General features: G+C 38.6%; 1 protein-coding gene across 2 annotated transcripts; it reads left to right on the top strand.

The window, feature by feature from the left end:
• The first annotated feature begins 2125 nt into the window (after window positions 1-2125).
• On the top strand, window positions 2126-16778 carry mphosph8 (M-phase phosphoprotein 8). 2 transcript variants are annotated; one of them, XM_084122790.1, is made up of 14 exons: window positions 2126-2517; window positions 7147-7296; window positions 7412-8446; window positions 8735-8825; window positions 8919-9389; window positions 9744-9866; window positions 9988-10076; window positions 10423-10563; window positions 10719-10805; window positions 12686-12840; window positions 12928-13085; window positions 13175-13299; window positions 14412-14495; window positions 15562-16778. In XM_084122790.1, exons 1-14 carry the CDS (start codon window positions 2419-2421, stop codon window positions 15601-15603), a joined length of 2850 nt encoding a protein of 949 aa, XP_083978916.1. In that variant the 5' UTR covers window positions 2126-2418; the 3' UTR covers window positions 15604-16778. The 2 variants fall into 2 exon arrangements, with proteins under 2 accessions (XP_083978916.1, XP_083978917.1); XM_084122791.1 differs by having other exon boundaries at window positions 2255-2517; window positions 7415-8446.
• Window positions 16779-18286: the final 1508 nt, after the last annotated feature.

Genomic DNA, 18286 nt, shown 5'->3' with positions numbered 1-18286 from the left:
ACGGAAAGAGGTCAATATAACAGCAGGAGAACAATTATGTCACATAACGTTACATTTACCTCAGGAAAGCCATTTAACGACCATAGCATGTTAATTGAATAGAAAAAATAGCTAGAGAGGAGATTTTTCTGAGCACTATATTACATATTTATTATATTTTTACTTATGTCATTAAATAATTGTTATTATAACAAAAACTGCATTATATTTAATTTAATGTTATTTTTAACCTTTAATAATACCAGCAGATTGGGCCCTCTATTTTTACAGCATTAGGTGAGATTATTTTTTTAAATAAAATTTTAAATAAACATGTATCCAAATTAGTCAATATTGAATCAAAATCGGAATCAAATCACAAGAATGGAATTGAAATCTTGAAATTTTTGTCAAGCAATAATAAAAACTGTATCCTATACCAGTCATTGTACAATAAACATTGTAACGTTGTCACTAAACTTCATAAAATTCTATTTAGTTACCAAATGTTTTGACAATCACAATTACACTTATTGTGATGCAATATTTGTTTTTACAAAAAAAACAAATATTTTTTTTGTAAAATACATGGTGTATTTTACAAAATACAAAATACCCCCCCCCCCCCTTCACATTAAGATATATTATTTTATGAAAACCCAAGGAAATAAATGCATGACTTTCCTTAGTAACTAGGGCTGTGCGATTAATCGTATTTCGATTTCAATTTCGATTTCGTCTTACAACGATTATGAAAACAAGATAATCGAGATAAAACGATTATGTGCAGCTGCCGCATTCCACCCAGCGCACTTTCATACCTTCACAGCGGTGTGCTTTCGCTCCTCCCTAAGCCAAACTTAACATCCAAATCAGCCGAATAAGTGAGTGATGTAAAATACAGCCTACTGTTGCTAAACTGCGGGACGTGCTTGATATTAAAAAGTGTTATTAAAAGCGCATTAAGGCGCGAAAGAGACGCGGTTCCGGTGGCCTCAAGTATACATAAGCGAAGTACACTGTGGGCTTCAGATACGCGCCTAAACGGTCAAATAGCCTACACACAAATATGTCGAAATGCCGTTTTGGTATGTATCCTCGTAAACACAGTCGGTTATTTCTTAAATGAATGTGAACATTCAAGAAAGCGTGTTTGAAATGCGTGCATAACAGTAAATTGAATCCGTGCTTAAAGTGACAGCAGCCAACATTAAAACACAAAGATAAAAGCCCTCACTGCTCTTGAATGAGTAACTTTTGTTGTTTTTAATAAGGATTAGTCTATATTTAATGTATACAGCAGTGTTATTTTACATTTGATTACATTATTCAATTTCTGCTGTAGGCTACTTATCTGAATACCACTATCTTCCTGAAAAACCTAAAGCACTGTTTGTTTAATTTGTATTTTTTTTTTTTTCTGTTGTATTTTTTTGTCGGTTTTGTTTGTAATTAGTTTCTTTGTTCTTATTTTATTGCTGACTGTTTAATTGTCTTTTGTAACTGTTTTGATGAGTTTTTTCCCCCCTTACATTAACCTAGTATTAGTTTTTGCTGAAGTATAATAATTGTGAAATTTCACTGGCATTTAAAATTACTCATATCATGAAATAAGACTTTGATCATATCACCCACCAATAATCGTGTTAAATAATTGTGATTTCAATATTGACCAAAATAATCGTGATTATGGTTTTTGCCATAATCGAGCAGCCCTATTAGTAACCTTACATATTTAACCTTCCCACCTTCAAAAAAAAAAAAAAAAAAAAACATTTTAAAATGCATTTTTAATATTAAAAGTCAAATGTGTTAATGTTGTAAAAGTAGCCTACTGTTCATTGTTAGTTCAAGTTATCTAACTATTATTGTGCTGACACATTTTAACATTTAACAATTTAATGCTACTGAAAGTGATACTAAAATAGCTATTTTATTTATAAATATGTAATTTCATATTATTGAAATATAATTATAAAATTATTTATAATATAAATGAAATATTTATTTTAAATTTGTAAAATCTTATTTCAATCTTGTTGAGTGAAACAAAAAATCAGCTATTTTAGCGACAGTCCCTTCACCTAATTTTTCTATTTGTCTTTTGTCGCCTGTGATATATTTAGCAATGGGAAAAGATAACCTCAGTCATAAATCATCTGTCACCGTTTAAACACATACACACACGGATCCTCCTTCTGTTGTAGTACTGCCCGTGTTGCCATGTCCGCGTAATATACGCGTTTTTTTCATGATAGATTGCGTGTTTTTTTTTGCGCGCGATCTGGCAACAACGATTACAATCAGCGACGGTGCGCTAGCGCTACTCCGCTGCTCTGTATATGCACTAGTTCGGCGGCCGTGCGGCGTTTATGCATTTAGCACATCTAACGTTATATACGACACGTAGCGTCAATATTTTGCTTGATTAAAGCATAAATGGCCTCCGGAGCCGAGAGAGCGGAGCCTGGAGACAGCGAACAGGATGAAGAAGATGTATACGAAGTGGAGAGGATTATTGACACGCGAGTGGAGGAGGTGAGAGAGTGTGTGGCAGCGCTTCTGATGCCATCTTGCTAGCGACTTAGCATGTAGCCTTTACTGTCCTTAATAGTACAGATACGTGTATAATAAGTAGGATAATGTCAAAGAAATAATCAAAAAGGACAATTTATGGCCTGGTCGCCTTAAAACACAAACTTCCCGCAGCGCAGAGAGAAAGTGTGCAGCAGCGCGTCGGATGACATGTTGCTAGCAACTTAGCATGTAGCTATTACTGTCCTTAAATACTGCAGATATGTGTATAATTAGTAGGACAACGCCAAATAAATAGTCAAGTGGGACATTTTACGGCCTGTTCGCCTTAAAACACAAACTTCCCGCAGCGCAGAGAGGCTGTTATACACTCGTTGTAACTTTCTAACGGTTAGTTCAGCTCGCCGCCCGCTTTGAGCCATAAGCAGAGGCGCGAGACAAATTGACTTCCAACGGCGTTGTGCTGTTGTTTACATCACAACCGCTTAAAATCTAGCTAAATTACTACTTTAAACCTCAGACTGAACCTACCTACGCCCAAAATAAATGCCGAACACGACCAGTGGTGTTTCATGCGGAGGAAAACAATGCTGACAGCAGTGACAATCACCCAAGGGTTTATTATGCACCGGTTGTCTACAGAATCCTATTATATCTGAAACGGCACATTAGAAGTCGTTTTGTTCTTTGTAGGAATGCATAGAAAAGAGAGGGACTAAGTTTTGTGTACATCCTCAAGATCAGACAAAATAAATGATGCATGTCCACATTCACTGTGTAAACGCATAAATAACAAATAAATCTCTTATAAACTCTTAATGCGTGAAAGATTAATCGCGTGTGTCCTGGTAGACCTTGATGCATGAGCTTACGGGAATGCATAACAATGATTAAGCATTTTCTTTAGAAGTCGTGTATTTTATTAGAATGTAGTATTTATTCGGTTGTTTAGATTATTTTAAGATGTAGCAACAGACACTGAATAGTGTTACTGTACTGTGGGAAGCCGTTTTAGACATCGATTTGCCCCGAAGGTGTTTTGGAGATGTAAGGTGTGGTTGGGATCTGTTGGAGTCTGTATTTCCCCGTTCCCTTGGGTTCTCATAGAGAGAGAGAGAATTAGAAATATCACATTACATACTTTCATCACCTTCATGTCTGAAGATGCTAGGTTGCCTCATCATGTGTGAAATGCTGACTGAATGATTGGGGGGGGGTTGGTTTATGTTTTGTTTATTATTGATGAGGCTACATTCAACAGTGCCTAATCTAGATATATCACAAGTGTGTGTGTGGAACTGTATATCATTAGTATTAAAAGGACAAGGGTTAAGGGGGTTTGTTTTAAATAACTTGAAGAGAAAAAGACAGATAATGGAGTGGAGTGAGCAGAAAAAAAGTGTACTTGAAAAGGGATAGTGACAGAAAAACACTGTTGCAGATGAAACCCTGTTGGTTAAGATCAATAAAGCCTTGGTAAAGTTTCAGGACGTCAGTGATTAGAGGACAGATAACACAGCATGTAAAATCCAATTTTGTACCGCTCAGTGCCCTTTGACCTGGAGTCACTTCTACTGATGTGTGAAGTGAGTGTATGTGAGAGGCTCATGTTATGATGATCATATTCGTGCATTTGAATGCTCAGGTAAGATGACGTAAAATTATAACAGGTTTTCTGTCTGTACCGCTTTGACTTCTTTGGTCGTTTTTTTCCTTGTGCACTGACTTGCATATCAAATCTAATCAACATTTAAATTCAAAACTATCTGTAAATAATGCGTAAGATGTCATAACTCAAAGGCTATCATTGACTATCCTCACTTGAATGGTTTAAAGCCATATTAAAATGCACATAAAGGAATTTATAAGAAGAATCGTATCCTATTTCTGATCTTAATTATCCGATTCCAGAAATGGAATCGATTTTCGATTCCCAACCCTAGTCAGCATATTAGAATGATTTCTGAAGGATCATGTGACACTGAAGAAAATTAAACCCATAACTAGATAGGGCACAGATAGATTGATATCAAATATCCCATTACATAGAACAAAGTTTAGTCACTTCCTGTGGCATTTTTGTTTTGAGACCTTGTTCATTTCTTACTCTGCGGGCTCTACAGTGCGAGTAATTCACTCGCATTTGCGCCTAAAAATAGTTATGTGCGAACTTGAAAAATAATTTACGAGCACGGTGCACGAGTGACGGGCTGTTCTCAATACACTGAAGACAACAGCCCGATGAAGCGAAGCATACCATTGATTTCACATGGAAAGCAAGCAAGAGGACGGGGTCGCAACTGCGTGATGTGAACATTTGATGACGCGCTTAACTTTATTCAAATGGGAGCGACGATTCGCAACCATTGAGCCAATCACTGAAATAGTGTGGGAATGTGCGGGAACTGCTGGATTTTAAGTGAGAGAGTCCTCCCAACAGTGCTAAAAAATAAACGTGTGAGAGCGTGTTATTCGCTATATGTCATGTTATAGCCAGATATGATGACGCTACTGCAACACGCATCACGACAGATGAGCGATCCATTCATCAAGCTAACGCGCAAACTGCCGCGAATTAAAGTGAAAGTAAATCGTAGACGCTCATCACACAATCATATTCATTAATAGTAAAGAAACGAAATGATATTAGGCTAACGGTTACCAGTGCTGCTGTCGCTCTCTCCTATCGCTGATTTTGAAATGAGCTTATGATGATCAATAAAATGCTGGTCATATCTGTTGCTTTTGGTGACGTGAACTAGGCCTACATTAAATCTGCATATAACGCGGGAATAGAAGATCCGATTTAGTTTTGCGAAAACACACAATGTGACTAGGTGTAAATGGAATCGTTTTGATCAGTAAAAACGCATGAAATCGTTTTGATCAGTAAAAACGCATGAAATCGTTTTGATCAGTAAAAACGTATGCAGTGACCAGGTGTAAACAGGCCGCTACGTTACACCATAAAAAAAAGTAAAGTAAACACTTAGTGAGCTAGATACGCAACACAGTATGAAGCCTATAGTCATTATCTCAAAAGACCAAGTGCAAAAAAAACAAAATAATGAACTCCCACACACTATCAATAGGCCTACTTGCAAATGAGTATCAAAATTTTATTAGCAACCCACCAAATTTTATTTTAATTATGTCCCACCAAAAGACCAAGTGCATAAACTGAAGTTACGACCAAAACAGTCCACACTGAGGACAGGAAGACGACAAAAACTCATTTTTGATGTAACTTAATATAGGCTACTGCAAAGGAAAAGAGCAAGCAGGCATTTGTTTTGTTTTTAGCACTTTATACTTTATTGAGGTGTTCATTCTTTTTATATATTTTGAAGTAGGTTAAAATAATAATTGCATAATTATTAAACAGGTAACGTTAGTTCACCCAAAATAGAAAATTCTGTCATTTATTACTCTCCATCATGTCGTTCCAAACCCGTAAGACTTTCACTCATCTTCGGAACACAAATGAAGAACTTTTTGATGAAATTGAGAGATTTCTTTCCCTCCATTGACAGCCTACACAACTACCACTTTGATGCTTTGAAAAACGTTCATAAAAAGATCATAAAACTAATCCATATGAATTGAGCAGTTTAATCAACTTTTTTCACTGTGCTCCTATATTTCTTTGTGTGCTCCTAAATTTTTTCATTTAGGAGCACATGTACTCCTTGGGAAAAAAGTTAGCGTAGAGCCCTTAAAGCTATGTAATAATAATGAGGCTTTTTGAGTAAGTATTTCTGTTTCTCTGTGTGTTGGTCTTTTATTCAAGTGGTGTCCATTCATACTGCCTGCAACACGAGTCAGTCAGTAATGGCCGTCAGCCAATAATAACCACTCTCAACTGACAGCCTGTGCTTCGCAGACCACTGCGCTTTGGCAGACACACAGACAATCATGGCTTTAACTTGCTTGTTTACATAAATACAGTTATTAACCGTTTCTCATTGCTGCTTGTTCCTGCACAAAGGCAGTTGTGCAGGAAATTAGGACTCTAATCTAAGCCAAGGCTCTTAAATATGTGTGAACCTACTACTTGCTTTAAGACACAAATAGATGTGGGTTTACATACAACAGCCACAAAAGTATGTTGAGTTGCTTTGTCAGTGTTGTGAAACCAGTTGATGGAGAGAGAGAGAGAGAGAGCCCATCCACTTTGGGCCACCAGTTGATTGGGATTAAAACATATTATTTGGCTTTGATCTTCAGCTATTATTAATCCTCCAGCTAGAGTCACAGGAAATAAGAGGAGCAGGGAATCAGCTGTGTTTGTTACTTAGCAACATGGCAGATAATGAACTTCCCTTTGAAACTAACCTGTGGCACTTGTGATGTGTCTGCTGAACATTAATTACTGCCTTAAAGGGTTAGTTCCTCACCCACTTGTCGTTCCAAACCCGTAAGACCTTCGTTCATCTTCGGAACACAAATGAAGATATTTTTGATGAAATCCGAGAGCTTTCTGAACTAACCGGTGCTGAAATAGCGGGTTTCATTACCCTTAAATGAGTGTATAAACCTGTATGTTTTTATTAATATTACTGATATTGTTGTTTGGAGTTTGTAGATAACGTAATGACAGGCCATGATCTTTGACCTCTAACATTTTTGTAGGGAGTGGTGCTGTATCGGGTGCGATGGAAGAACTATTCATCGGACGATGACACCTGGGAGCCTGAGGCGCATTTGGACGACTGCAGGGAGGTGCTGCTGGCCTACAAGAAGGCCCTGGCCGAGATTAAGCCAAAGATAGAAACTGGCATGGTGAGACTCTTAAGATGTGTTCACATTATTGTAGTTTTTCTAAGAACTTGTATGGACAATGCAATATCTGCTTTCCTTGCTTTGTGAATACTGATTTGTGTTTTTTTGTACCTAGAAGCTGCCCACAAAGAGTGATCTGTTCGATGCCGACTCAGAGAGTGAAAGCGATAAAGAAAAACCTAAAGAATCACCTATAAAGAAGAAGAAGAAGAAAAAGAAGAAAGTGGAAGTATCAGACGATGAGATGCCTGTGAAGGAAAAGAAGAAGAAAAAGAAGGATAAATGGCGGGAGGACAAGCCTCTGCCTGCGCCTGAGTCTGATGAGGAGGAGGAAGAGAGCAGGGATCCTTCCCCTGCACTTCCTAAAAAAGAGACAAAGAAGAGGCTCATTGAATCAGATGATGATGATGCCCCAATTACTCCTAAGAAACAAAAGAAGCTTAATAAACCTAGAGATGAAGGAAAACAAAAGAAAGAAAGCGGAGACGACCACAAGAAAAAGAAAATCAAGTCAAAAAAAGAGATTGATTCCTCTGACGAAGAGGATGATAAGAGCGACGTGCCCTCTGAGTCCCACACGGATGATACGACAAACACAGAAACAAATGATTCCTCCAAAACCACGACAGCAAAATCCACAGACAAATCTGTGCGAAGTGAGAGTGGAGGCGACCTCAAACAGGCTAAGCAGAAGAAGACCAAGTATGGCCCGAAACTGCAAGGTTTCAAAGACCTGATTCAAGAGAAGAAGCCTAGAAAACCAGAGGTTTCAACGGCTGTGCTCAAAGAAAGTGGTCTAAACAAACTCAAGAACCTTACTAGTAGCAAAAGCACCAGCAAGTCTTCTCGCAGTGAGGAGGAGCACGATTCCAGTGACACGGGGGCAGCCACGTCTGCACCCAAGTCAAAGGTCAAAAGCAAAGGGCAGGAAGCAGCCCTTCCTTCTCAGCGGCTCTCATCTGCATCTTCCTCCTCCTCATCCTCCACAGCATCAACAGCCCCAGTCAAACCCAAAGAGGAAGAGCCGAAAGAAGAAGGTGGTGAGAAGGGTGGTGCCTCTAACCTGTTTGAGAAGTTCCTGCTGAACTGTGAGGCAAAAGATCGTGTACCAAGGAGACAAGCGGACCAGAACAAGAATGCAACTCCAAAGGTACATGTCTATAAAGCTCTACTGGAGCCCATTTTCTTCCTTTTTCCTTAATTTGGCAGTTTTGTCATAAGGCAAACATTTTCTAGAAAACAAGAAATATTAATTACTTGTTAAAAAATCTTCCTGACTCTCAACTTTTCAGCGGTAGTGTAATTATTAATTATTTTTTCTTTTACTTACTGGAAACCTCCAAGAATGCTTGGAAAAGTTTTCAGAAAATGTTAAGAATCTGGTGTTATGTTTGTGATTTGACTGTTTTTTTTTTGTGTTTTTTTACTTGTTCTACAGGGTACAGGGAAAAATGAAAAGAAAACAAAATTGTCAAAGCAGTCTCCTGCACGGAAACCTGACTCAGATAAGACAGAGAAGGCAAAAGATGGTAAAATACAATTGTAGCTGACTTTAATTTTAAATGGTCTTGTGCTTTTTATTTGATCACCTGATATTAACGAATGCATTATTGTCCTATCAGCGCCACGACCAGGTCAGAGTCCCGTCTCCATGGAAGTAGACGAGAAACAGGAGAAGGGAGCATCCGAGATGGAGAAAAGTGATAAATCAGATGAGCCGGCTCCAAAGTCTAAGGAGGAATTACAAAGAGAGCAGAGAGAGGAAGAGCAAAGGAAGAGGAAAGAAAAGATGGAAGAAGAGGAGAGAAGGAGGAAAGAAAGGATTGAAGAAGAGGAGAGAAAGAAGAAAGAAAGAATCGAGGAAGCCCAACGGGAGAGAAAAGCACGCATGGAGGAGGCACAGAGACTGGCAGAAGAAGCCCGGCAAGAGCGGCTGGAAAGGAAGTCCATGACAGAGTCGATAGCATCTCCTGACTCTACAGAAGACGCCAGATGGAAGGACAAGAGGAGGAGAAGTGAATCACGGGTCTTCACCGCCTGCGATGACAATCAGGACTCTCAGGAGACCATGGAGCGCTCGGACAAAACTCCTGGTTTGTACTTGTCAATGTAAAGTTAAAAGAGGTTCAACTTTTAAAAACATGTCTTGAGATTCTGTTCATTTGCACTAGGGCTGCATGATTAAAATCAAAATCGCAATATGTGCGATTATCAAATCCTGTGTTTCGAAGTTTGGGGAACAATTCCCCAAATCGTGCAGCCCTAATTTGGACTTCATTTAGCTATTTTTGAGCAGAACAACACATTGTGTGATCCATACCCACTTGCCGATTATGTATGTATTATAGGCTATGCATGTGATTGCTAAGATAGTGGGGATCCCAAGCTGTTTTTGAGTCCCAGATCACCCTAGTGGACACTAGTAACCATGTGTCTCTGTGTAACAGACAGGGGACTGCCATCTCTTAATCTTGGGCTGGAGCTCAAGCTGGACTGGATGACACTGGAGGACTTTCAGAAACACTTGAATGGAGAGGATGAGAATCTCTCTCCGCTAGCCTTAACTCCCGGTGAGTGATGTACACAAAAAAACAATAGCACTATCTTTCATTTATTGTAACATTCAGTTTTGAGTCACAAGTTTTTCCTCTATTTTTCTTTTTTGCTCTTTATTTACTGTCTAACTCTCAGCTGAGCTGCGAGAAGCAGTGAAAAATGGGAATTACCTGGCAGTAAAACGTGCACTTAGTTCCAAAGAGGACTACAATCTGGATCAGGAGGTATGCTACTTGTTTCTCTTTCTCTCTTCCATCTCTGACTCTGTCTGTCTTGAAATCTGTTATAATGACTCGTCAGAGAAACTGGGTCATGTAACAGTTCATCATTCAATCCCTGGGTTGACATCACTGAGCAGGAACAGGCGTTTTCACTCAAATTAACATACTTGTCTATAATACCTGCAGGGAGTTTTGTTAACATTCACGTTCATCTGTTAGAACGTAATGTAATTGAAATTGAATGAGTGAAGAAAGATGCTTTTTGGGTCCAGAAAAGTATTTGAGATGATATCATGTGAACATTTTTTTGTTTTGTTTTTTTTGTTTTTTTATGTGCTGCCACCTGCAGGATTCTAGCGGCATGTCCTTAACACTGCTGGCTGCTGCAGGTGGTCAGGATGATGTCCTCAGGCTGCTTATTAAGAAAGGAGTGAAGGTCAACGCCAGACAGAAGAATGGCACCACTGCCCTGATGCATGCTGCTGAAAAGGTGAAGATCACTCACAATGGCTGTTTCACTTCAACCACTAAATACAAGAGTATTAGCATATTTTGAATTGTATTGTTATATTTGTTTTAGTATATTTAAGCATTAGATTAGAAGCCCTCAACTGTCTCTTTTATAACTCATCCTGTTTGGTGCAGAACTTCTTGACGACAGTGGCCATTCTTCTGGAGGCAGGAGCATCTGTAAATGCCCAAACTCTAGGTGGAGAAACGGCTCTCATGAAGGTGAGAAGGTTGTGATATTCAGGGTTGTGATATCCCTCCCCCTCCCCCTCCCCCCTCACCATTTCCATTCCCATTAAATTAGTGTATTGTGTAAAACTTATGCAAATAAAACAGCGATTGACTAATCAGAACTCAATATTGTAACATGCTGTGCAGTGAAGCAAGTTTTCGTCATTTTTCGCCCCTTGTTCAAAATGGCCAGGAGAACGGTTCAAGCGTATCTTTGGACGTTCTTTATAAAGAAGTAATTGGAAGGTATGATATTGGTCTTTAGTGTTTAAGGGTATGACATAACAAAACCCTGACATAACATTTGAAAAAATAATGAACAGTTAATGTGTGTTGATTCAGTAAGGGATCGTTGACAAATTTGCATTGAATTATTGAAAGTGCATGTAATCACTGAGGTGATAATTCACTCATTCATTATGTTGGCTAAATGTGCGTGTTTATGTATTTTTTTTAAAAACATCCAATGACACTGTTTAAATCTGCACAGAAACCATTCAAGCCACAGCTAACAAAGACGTTAAGTTATTTCGAATAGAAAGGATGTGTGCTTTGTACGTGTGACTGTTAGGGATGAGAGACAATTCTGAGAAAAGAGAGAGAGGGAAATGTTCAGAAACATAGGAGGAGGACAGAGAGTTCCTTTTAGAAATGATCATCCTATTCTTTTCATCTTTACCCTTTAGCCAGCAGCCATATCACCCTGTAGCCTAAGACTGGTTGCTCACTGAAGCTAAGCGGGGTTGAGCCTGGTTAGTACCTGGATGGGAGACCTCCTGGGAAAACTAGGTTGCTGCTGGAAGAGGTGTTAGTGAGGCCAGCAGGGGGTGCTCACCCTGTGGTCTGTGTGGGTCCTAACGCCCCAGTATAGTGACGGGGACACTATACTGTAACAAGCACCGTCCTTCGGATAAGACGGAAACCCGAGGTCCTGACTCTCTGTGGTCATTAAAAATCCCATGGCACTTCTCGTAAACAGTAGGGGTGTAACCCCGGTGTCCTGGCCAAACTCCACCCATTGGCCCTTACCAATCATGGCCTCCTAATAATCCCCATCCACTGAATTGGCTCTATCACTCTCTCTCCTCTCCGCCTATATCTGAGTGCAGCTCAGCGCACTGGCACCGTTGTACTGTGGCTGTCGTCGCATCATCCAAGTGGATGTTGCACACTGGTGGTGGTTGAGGAGAGATCCCCTGATATGATTGTAAAGCGCTTTGGGTGTGCAGTAGTACATATAAAAATGCTATATAAATGCCTCATTCATTCATTCATTCATTCATTTACCATCCACTGTTAGAGCTTTGAAGCCCTCAAGTGTGTAGCTCAAAAATAATTGTCATTTGGAACTCATTTCATTTTTTAAAAATCTGTTGATTGATTAACCCTTCAGTCCCCTCCGAAGGTATCATTAGGTAGTTTCACACACAGTGATTGTGTCTGTGTGTGAGAGTCATACTACAGTCATTTATTTAATAAATAATGCCTATTTAGATTTTTTTTTTATCTACTCTTTAATCCCAGAAATAAAAATGTTTTTAAAATTAGACAAATTTTATAATCATTGTGTAAGGTTAGGCACCCATAACTGCCCTTTTTTATAATGAATAGAAAGTTCAACAGAACTGTTTTTTTTTTGTGTTTTTTTTAACAATGTAAATGCAATTACTGACCATTTTGATCAATTTAATGTATCCTATCCATAATATAAGTATTAATTTCTTAAATAAATAAAAAATCATACACTTGTACTGTTTTTTTTTTATTTTAAGTTTACTATTTAAGTTTTGCTTTAACTATTAGATATTTTGCACTTAAGTAATAACTTTTGTTATGTATTAAGTCCTGATTGTTGTCTTTTTCCTTCTAAGGCTTGTAAGAGGGGCAATGCAGATGTGGTTCGCCTCCTGCTGGAATATGGGGCTGACTGCAACATCCTGTCTAAACATAAGACCACTGCCTTGTACTGTGCCAAAGTTAGCAAAAATGAGATGGTACATGATCTCATCAAAGACCACATGCAAACGTGAGTGTTTTATATCTGCATTATTTCAAACACTGCCGTGTGTGTATATTTGAATTTAAAGACGCATGTGTGAAATGTATCTCACAGGTTATCAACAGTGGCGGAGGAGACAATCAGAGCTTATTTTGAAACGCGGCTGGCCCTGCTGGAACCTGTATTTCCTCTGGCTTGCCACAGATTGTGTGAGGGACCAGACTTTTCACTGGAGTTCAACTACAAACCCCTTCAACACACACCCGGAGAAGGTGAGATGCTTGCTTCAAATTCTTCTGGTCTCAGTAATTGCCATTTTATTTACCAAATAAGTGTGTTGTTATTGTGTTTTCTGTCTCAGGATCTGGCATACTGCTTTTCATCTTTCACGCAAACTTCCTTAATGAGATCACAGCTAGACTTTGCGGGCCTTGTAGTGTCCATGCTGTCGTCCTGAATGACAAGTTTCAGCTACCCATCTTCTTGGTAAGACACTGATGTCGCGAATGATCCTTGTGCAAATGTATCATGTAGGGGTGCACCGAAATTTCGGCCGCTGAAAATTTTCGGCCGAAATGGCATTATCGGTTTAGGGCCGAAATAAAAAAAAAAACAGCCGAAAACGTTTAACCGAAAATGAATGTCACCCGCCCTTCCCATCCGTGCGCAAGCGCTTAGGTTTCACTCATGGTCGAGCTGTTATCACGCATCTGCCTATCGAAGATTAAGCATGTCAAAGGGCTGTCACTTATTGCACAATCGATCGGACCAACACAAGTTTCGAAAACGAAAATAGGGAATCGATTTTAACGGCCTTCTCTCGGAGCGCGTCCAGCTCGTCACTACAGTATACGCTCGCAGCGAACGCGCGTCACACAGCAACTGCAGGTTCTGACACACACACACACACATAGCCTATTTCTGCATAATATAGTGCATAATATGTAGCCTTCAGTAATGCTTTTCATTGATGTTATGGCAGTCCACATTGCTGACTTGTGCGCCCTCTTTACGGTCGTCCTAATGCCTGTTTAGTTGTCCGTGGATTTGCCTATATTTGGCGTTGAAAACGGATCAACGCCAAATATAGGCAATTTACTAACGATTCAATGAACACTTAGCCTATGTCTCAAAAATCGAACAGGATTTATTTTTCACAAACGTGACAGCCCTATACGAGAGGACACCAAAGTTGCAATATGTAACATTTGTTCTGCAAAAATCTCCAAAATTGTGGATTTTTTTTGCACAACTTTTAAAAAACTATTTTATTTGATGGAACATAAAACTTGAAGAATAATATTATTTGGTATTATTATTTATATTTGTTAAAAATATTATGTTTTGTTATGTAACTGTTAATAAAATTTGATTATTATATTGTGATTTTTCATTTCAGATCCATTAAATTCAAGCAGTATATATACGTCTTTAAAGATTTAAAGCCATTTTCGGTTTCGGTTTTCGGCCAAGAGCATCCTAAATTTTCGGTTTCGGTTTCGGCCCAGAATTTTCATTTCGGTGCATCACTAGTATCATGTCTTTGTTCTGTTGAATGTCTGCTGTCTCTCACAATCTGCGTGCTGATCCCCCTGCAGGACAGCCATTTCATATACTCTTTCAGTCCTGTTCAAGGAGCCAACAAACTGTTCATTCGTCTGGCAGAGTCCCCAACAGCTAAGGTAATTGCGACTGTTACACATTAGTATTTATATGAGAGTTTAGATACTGCTATATTATTGCCCGAAAGCAAGTGAATATTTGGGATATGGCATCTGTAAAATAATCAAACTTGTAGCTAACTTGGTTTCCATGGTTCTTTGGAAATATCAGGGAATGTTTAAGTCGATCCTATCTGTTTTTTTTTTAAATGCATAGTAATAATATTATTGCAAACGATTCCTCTGTGCACACTTTTGCCTTGTAATTCTTGCCTATGGTGGACCATAACCACCTGGAGGACGGTGCCCCGTCCAAGAAGCCACTATCACTGCATTACCACTTCCAAAGTGTGTGCTAGATACATTAGTGCTTCCTTATCTGCTCAGCATTAAGACACCACTCCCAAGTTACTCTTTGCAGTAAAAAGGTTCATTAGCGGCCGGCCGAGAGTCACTTCAGACACAGCAGAGCAACTCAACGACCAGAAAAATACACATGCAATCATACCTTGCAGATTATGTTCAAAATACTCAAGTTGAGACATGCATGTGCTCAACAGCATTCTACATTCTTATTGATTACACTCATACTGGCCTGACTTGCTGCTGACAGTATTTTCATATTCATTTCTTAAGTCTAGGCTTTTTAAATAATGTGTGTAGCATTTATATGTGAGCGTGTGAGAAGCATATTATTTTGAGACCATAAAATAACAATTAAGCAAAACTACTAAAACACTTCCATTACCACTCTTTTAAAGAACCTTTCATTCTTCATCAAATTTTCTCCACAATCACAACATGGAAGAAAAGGTCTTTCTCTACTTCTGCAACATTGCAACTTTTAATGTTGTGTTGGTGATATATTAATAATAATAGTTTCTGGATTTCATAGAATAATTCTATGTAATTATTTTGTATTGTTTCTAATTCATTCGAATCAATGCACAAATCACTCTGAATGATTTGTTCACTTGATTTTTAAAAATCCTTATCATGGAAAAGTGGGAATTCTGAGCGATAATTTGATTATATGATAATTTATTTAAATGTATTAATCAGGGAATGTGTTTCTCTCTTTCCACAGGTTAAACTCCTCATTTGTGCATACAGAGTCCAGCTACAGTGATGCCACAGTCCTCCCTTCCAGGTCAAATGTCACTTCAGGAGCTCGGCCTCTCCAATAACTGAGACTTTTCCTACACTTGACACATGCTGAGCAGGACACAGTTTAGAAATGGTTTTGTTTTATTTTGGGGAAAGACTGAAGTACTAACAGGTCAATAACAACAGCCACAAATCTCAGTGTGACCTTAAATTCACGCTTGATTAAGTGTTTTAACGAGTTTCCGGAGATCTGTTTTTTGAATAGCAACTGAGGTCAGCATGAAGTGTGACACATTGGGCCTGTATCTTGTCATTTGTAAATCTTGTTTGTAAAGTGTTCCTTTTATTATTTTTTATTTTAAATAGAATAATTTATCACTCCAGATCCACCCACTGTTTTACGTTCTGTGTGTTTAACCCGACCACGCACTCGTCTGATGTGTTCCTGTCTGCATTGCTTTTGCTGAGTGTATGAAGGAATGAACAAGTTTCTCGTTTCTTTGTGCTCATGGGACTGAGAAAAGACTGGACCCAAGTGTGACTTTGAACATCAGAGTGGGTGCTTTTTGTTTCCTGAGAATGTGACAGTTTTTAAAAAGCATGAACTAATGGTGTGCATCCTAAATTGGACAAAAATGAAGCCATTATAGTTGAAGAAATGTATGAATGTATACGTTTGGTTTGTGAGGTATTTTAAGGGCTAATTTGTGTTTGTATTGAGAGGAGGATCCACACAGGTTGTAATCATCCAAGTAGGAGTAATTAGTGGAAAAGGTTCTTTTAATGCTGATTAGTAGGGAACGTGACCCTTTTTATGTGTGCACCTATGTGTTGTCAGGCCAGTTGCTCATCAGCTCAGTTTAATTTCTTATTAGATTTTGCATTTGACTTTAGTTATATAACTGTTAAAATGGCAGCACAGGAGCTCAGGTCATCTTTTCATACTGATCATAAAAGTCATGTGAGTGTAGTTTTCATCAAATCGTTTATGACTGAACTAAGAGTCAGATTGGGAATTTACAGCTGGGCTCATCCTGAAGAGTTTTAGATGTGCAGTGAAGAGTTCTTTAATTCTGTTGTTAATGGCCTACCTCTCTTTGTCCTGTCATTGTACTATTAGTAAGTGAAAGACTGCTCATTGATTCACTTCCTCTTTTGACTACAATAAATAAACTGTACATAATATTTCCATAACAATCAATATTTTGTCTTCACTCCTCTTCAATATAGCAACCTTAACAGTTCTCTTAACTGGTACAGCATTAGATTTTCATCCCTGTAGTTTATTTTAATATAATTTTAATTTTAACAAGGAAGACTATTTCAGAACAAATGAGTTAGAACGTGTTCAGATGGAAAAGGTGGCCCTTTGCCAACATACACACTAGAGATGGTTGTGACAGAAATGTCTTTACTATAGTCTATAAGAGCAGCAAGAAAAAGACACATGGGAATAAGTCCAGAGGTCTGTGCCATGCTGGTAGACAAACTCAGGGTCACAGGATTAGTTTTGAGTTGACAATACCAAACAAATCCAATCAGGCTTTGTTGGTACCTTAAACTTTACCTGTCAGCTAACTATGGAATGTGTGCACATGAAAGTGTGACATCACTTGCTAACAGCCAATCATATGCCTTGAAACATATTAGGTGTGTTCGACTTGAAGCGGCGCTGTGCAGACCGATCCGTGTATGACATTGAGTAGTAAGTACAACGAGAGCGATTAGAGAGCTGATGGCTCCATATGCTTTCGAATGTCTCTCACGGTACTTTGATGTCATACACTGATCAGACTGATGCCACTTCTAGTCGAACACACCTATAGAAACTGCAATTCACTCTGCGAGAGAATCAACATGATACACTTCTCTCTTGACCACTACTTTATGGTACAGTCCCTTGGTTCATTAGATATCTAATGACATCAAACATTGGATTAACAGTCAACAGGTAAAAAGGTCCATGTATGACAATATTATGGAAAATATAACAAACATCTCTTATAACACTAAGACAAGCAGGGTTATTCTGTTTAAACCAGTGGTTCTCAATTCCAGTCCTCGGGACCCCTTGCTCTGCACATTTTGTATGTCTCTCTTATCTGACACACTCAGTTCAGTTCATGGAGTCTCTCCTAATGAGCTGATGATCTGGTTCAGGTGTGTTAAATAAGGGAGACATACAAAATGTGCAGAGCAGCGGTCCCGAGGACTGGAATTGAGAACCACTGGTTTAAACGTATAATTTTGTATACATGCATTGGTGTACTATCTATCTTTGTCACATGCAGAATCATATGAAAGCCTTTAACACTATTTTTGTTGTAGCAACCTGGGTATATTTTCATTGGCCTAGAAGAGACTTAAAAGTGAGTCTTTAAAAAGCCAAAACGTAACATTGGCGACTGCTGTGACCAAATCAACAGAATTGGTAAACAAAATGTTTGCAGCAAAAACATTTGTCTGTCATACAAATGTGTGTTAATGTTTAACTGCCTATCATCCCTTACAGACATTACTGTAAAATATTAGGTCTCTCTGTAGGCTACTGTTTTGTCAAAATAAATGTCTGCACCCTAGCCCTAGTATAGTGTCGGCAGCAAAGCACATAGGTATTTCTATATGTTTTGCATTTTGACAAATAGTACTGAGTCACACAGTCAATTGTTTCACAAGTTCACAACGAAAAACTGGGTCACTCGATT

This window comes from Abramis brama (assembly GCF_963993115.1).
Source record: "Abramis brama genome assembly, chromosome: 8".
Classification (NCBI taxonomy): Eukaryota; Metazoa; Chordata; class Actinopteri; order Cypriniformes; family Leuciscidae; genus Abramis; species Abramis brama.
This window is presented reverse-complemented; position numbering and strand designations above follow the sequence as displayed.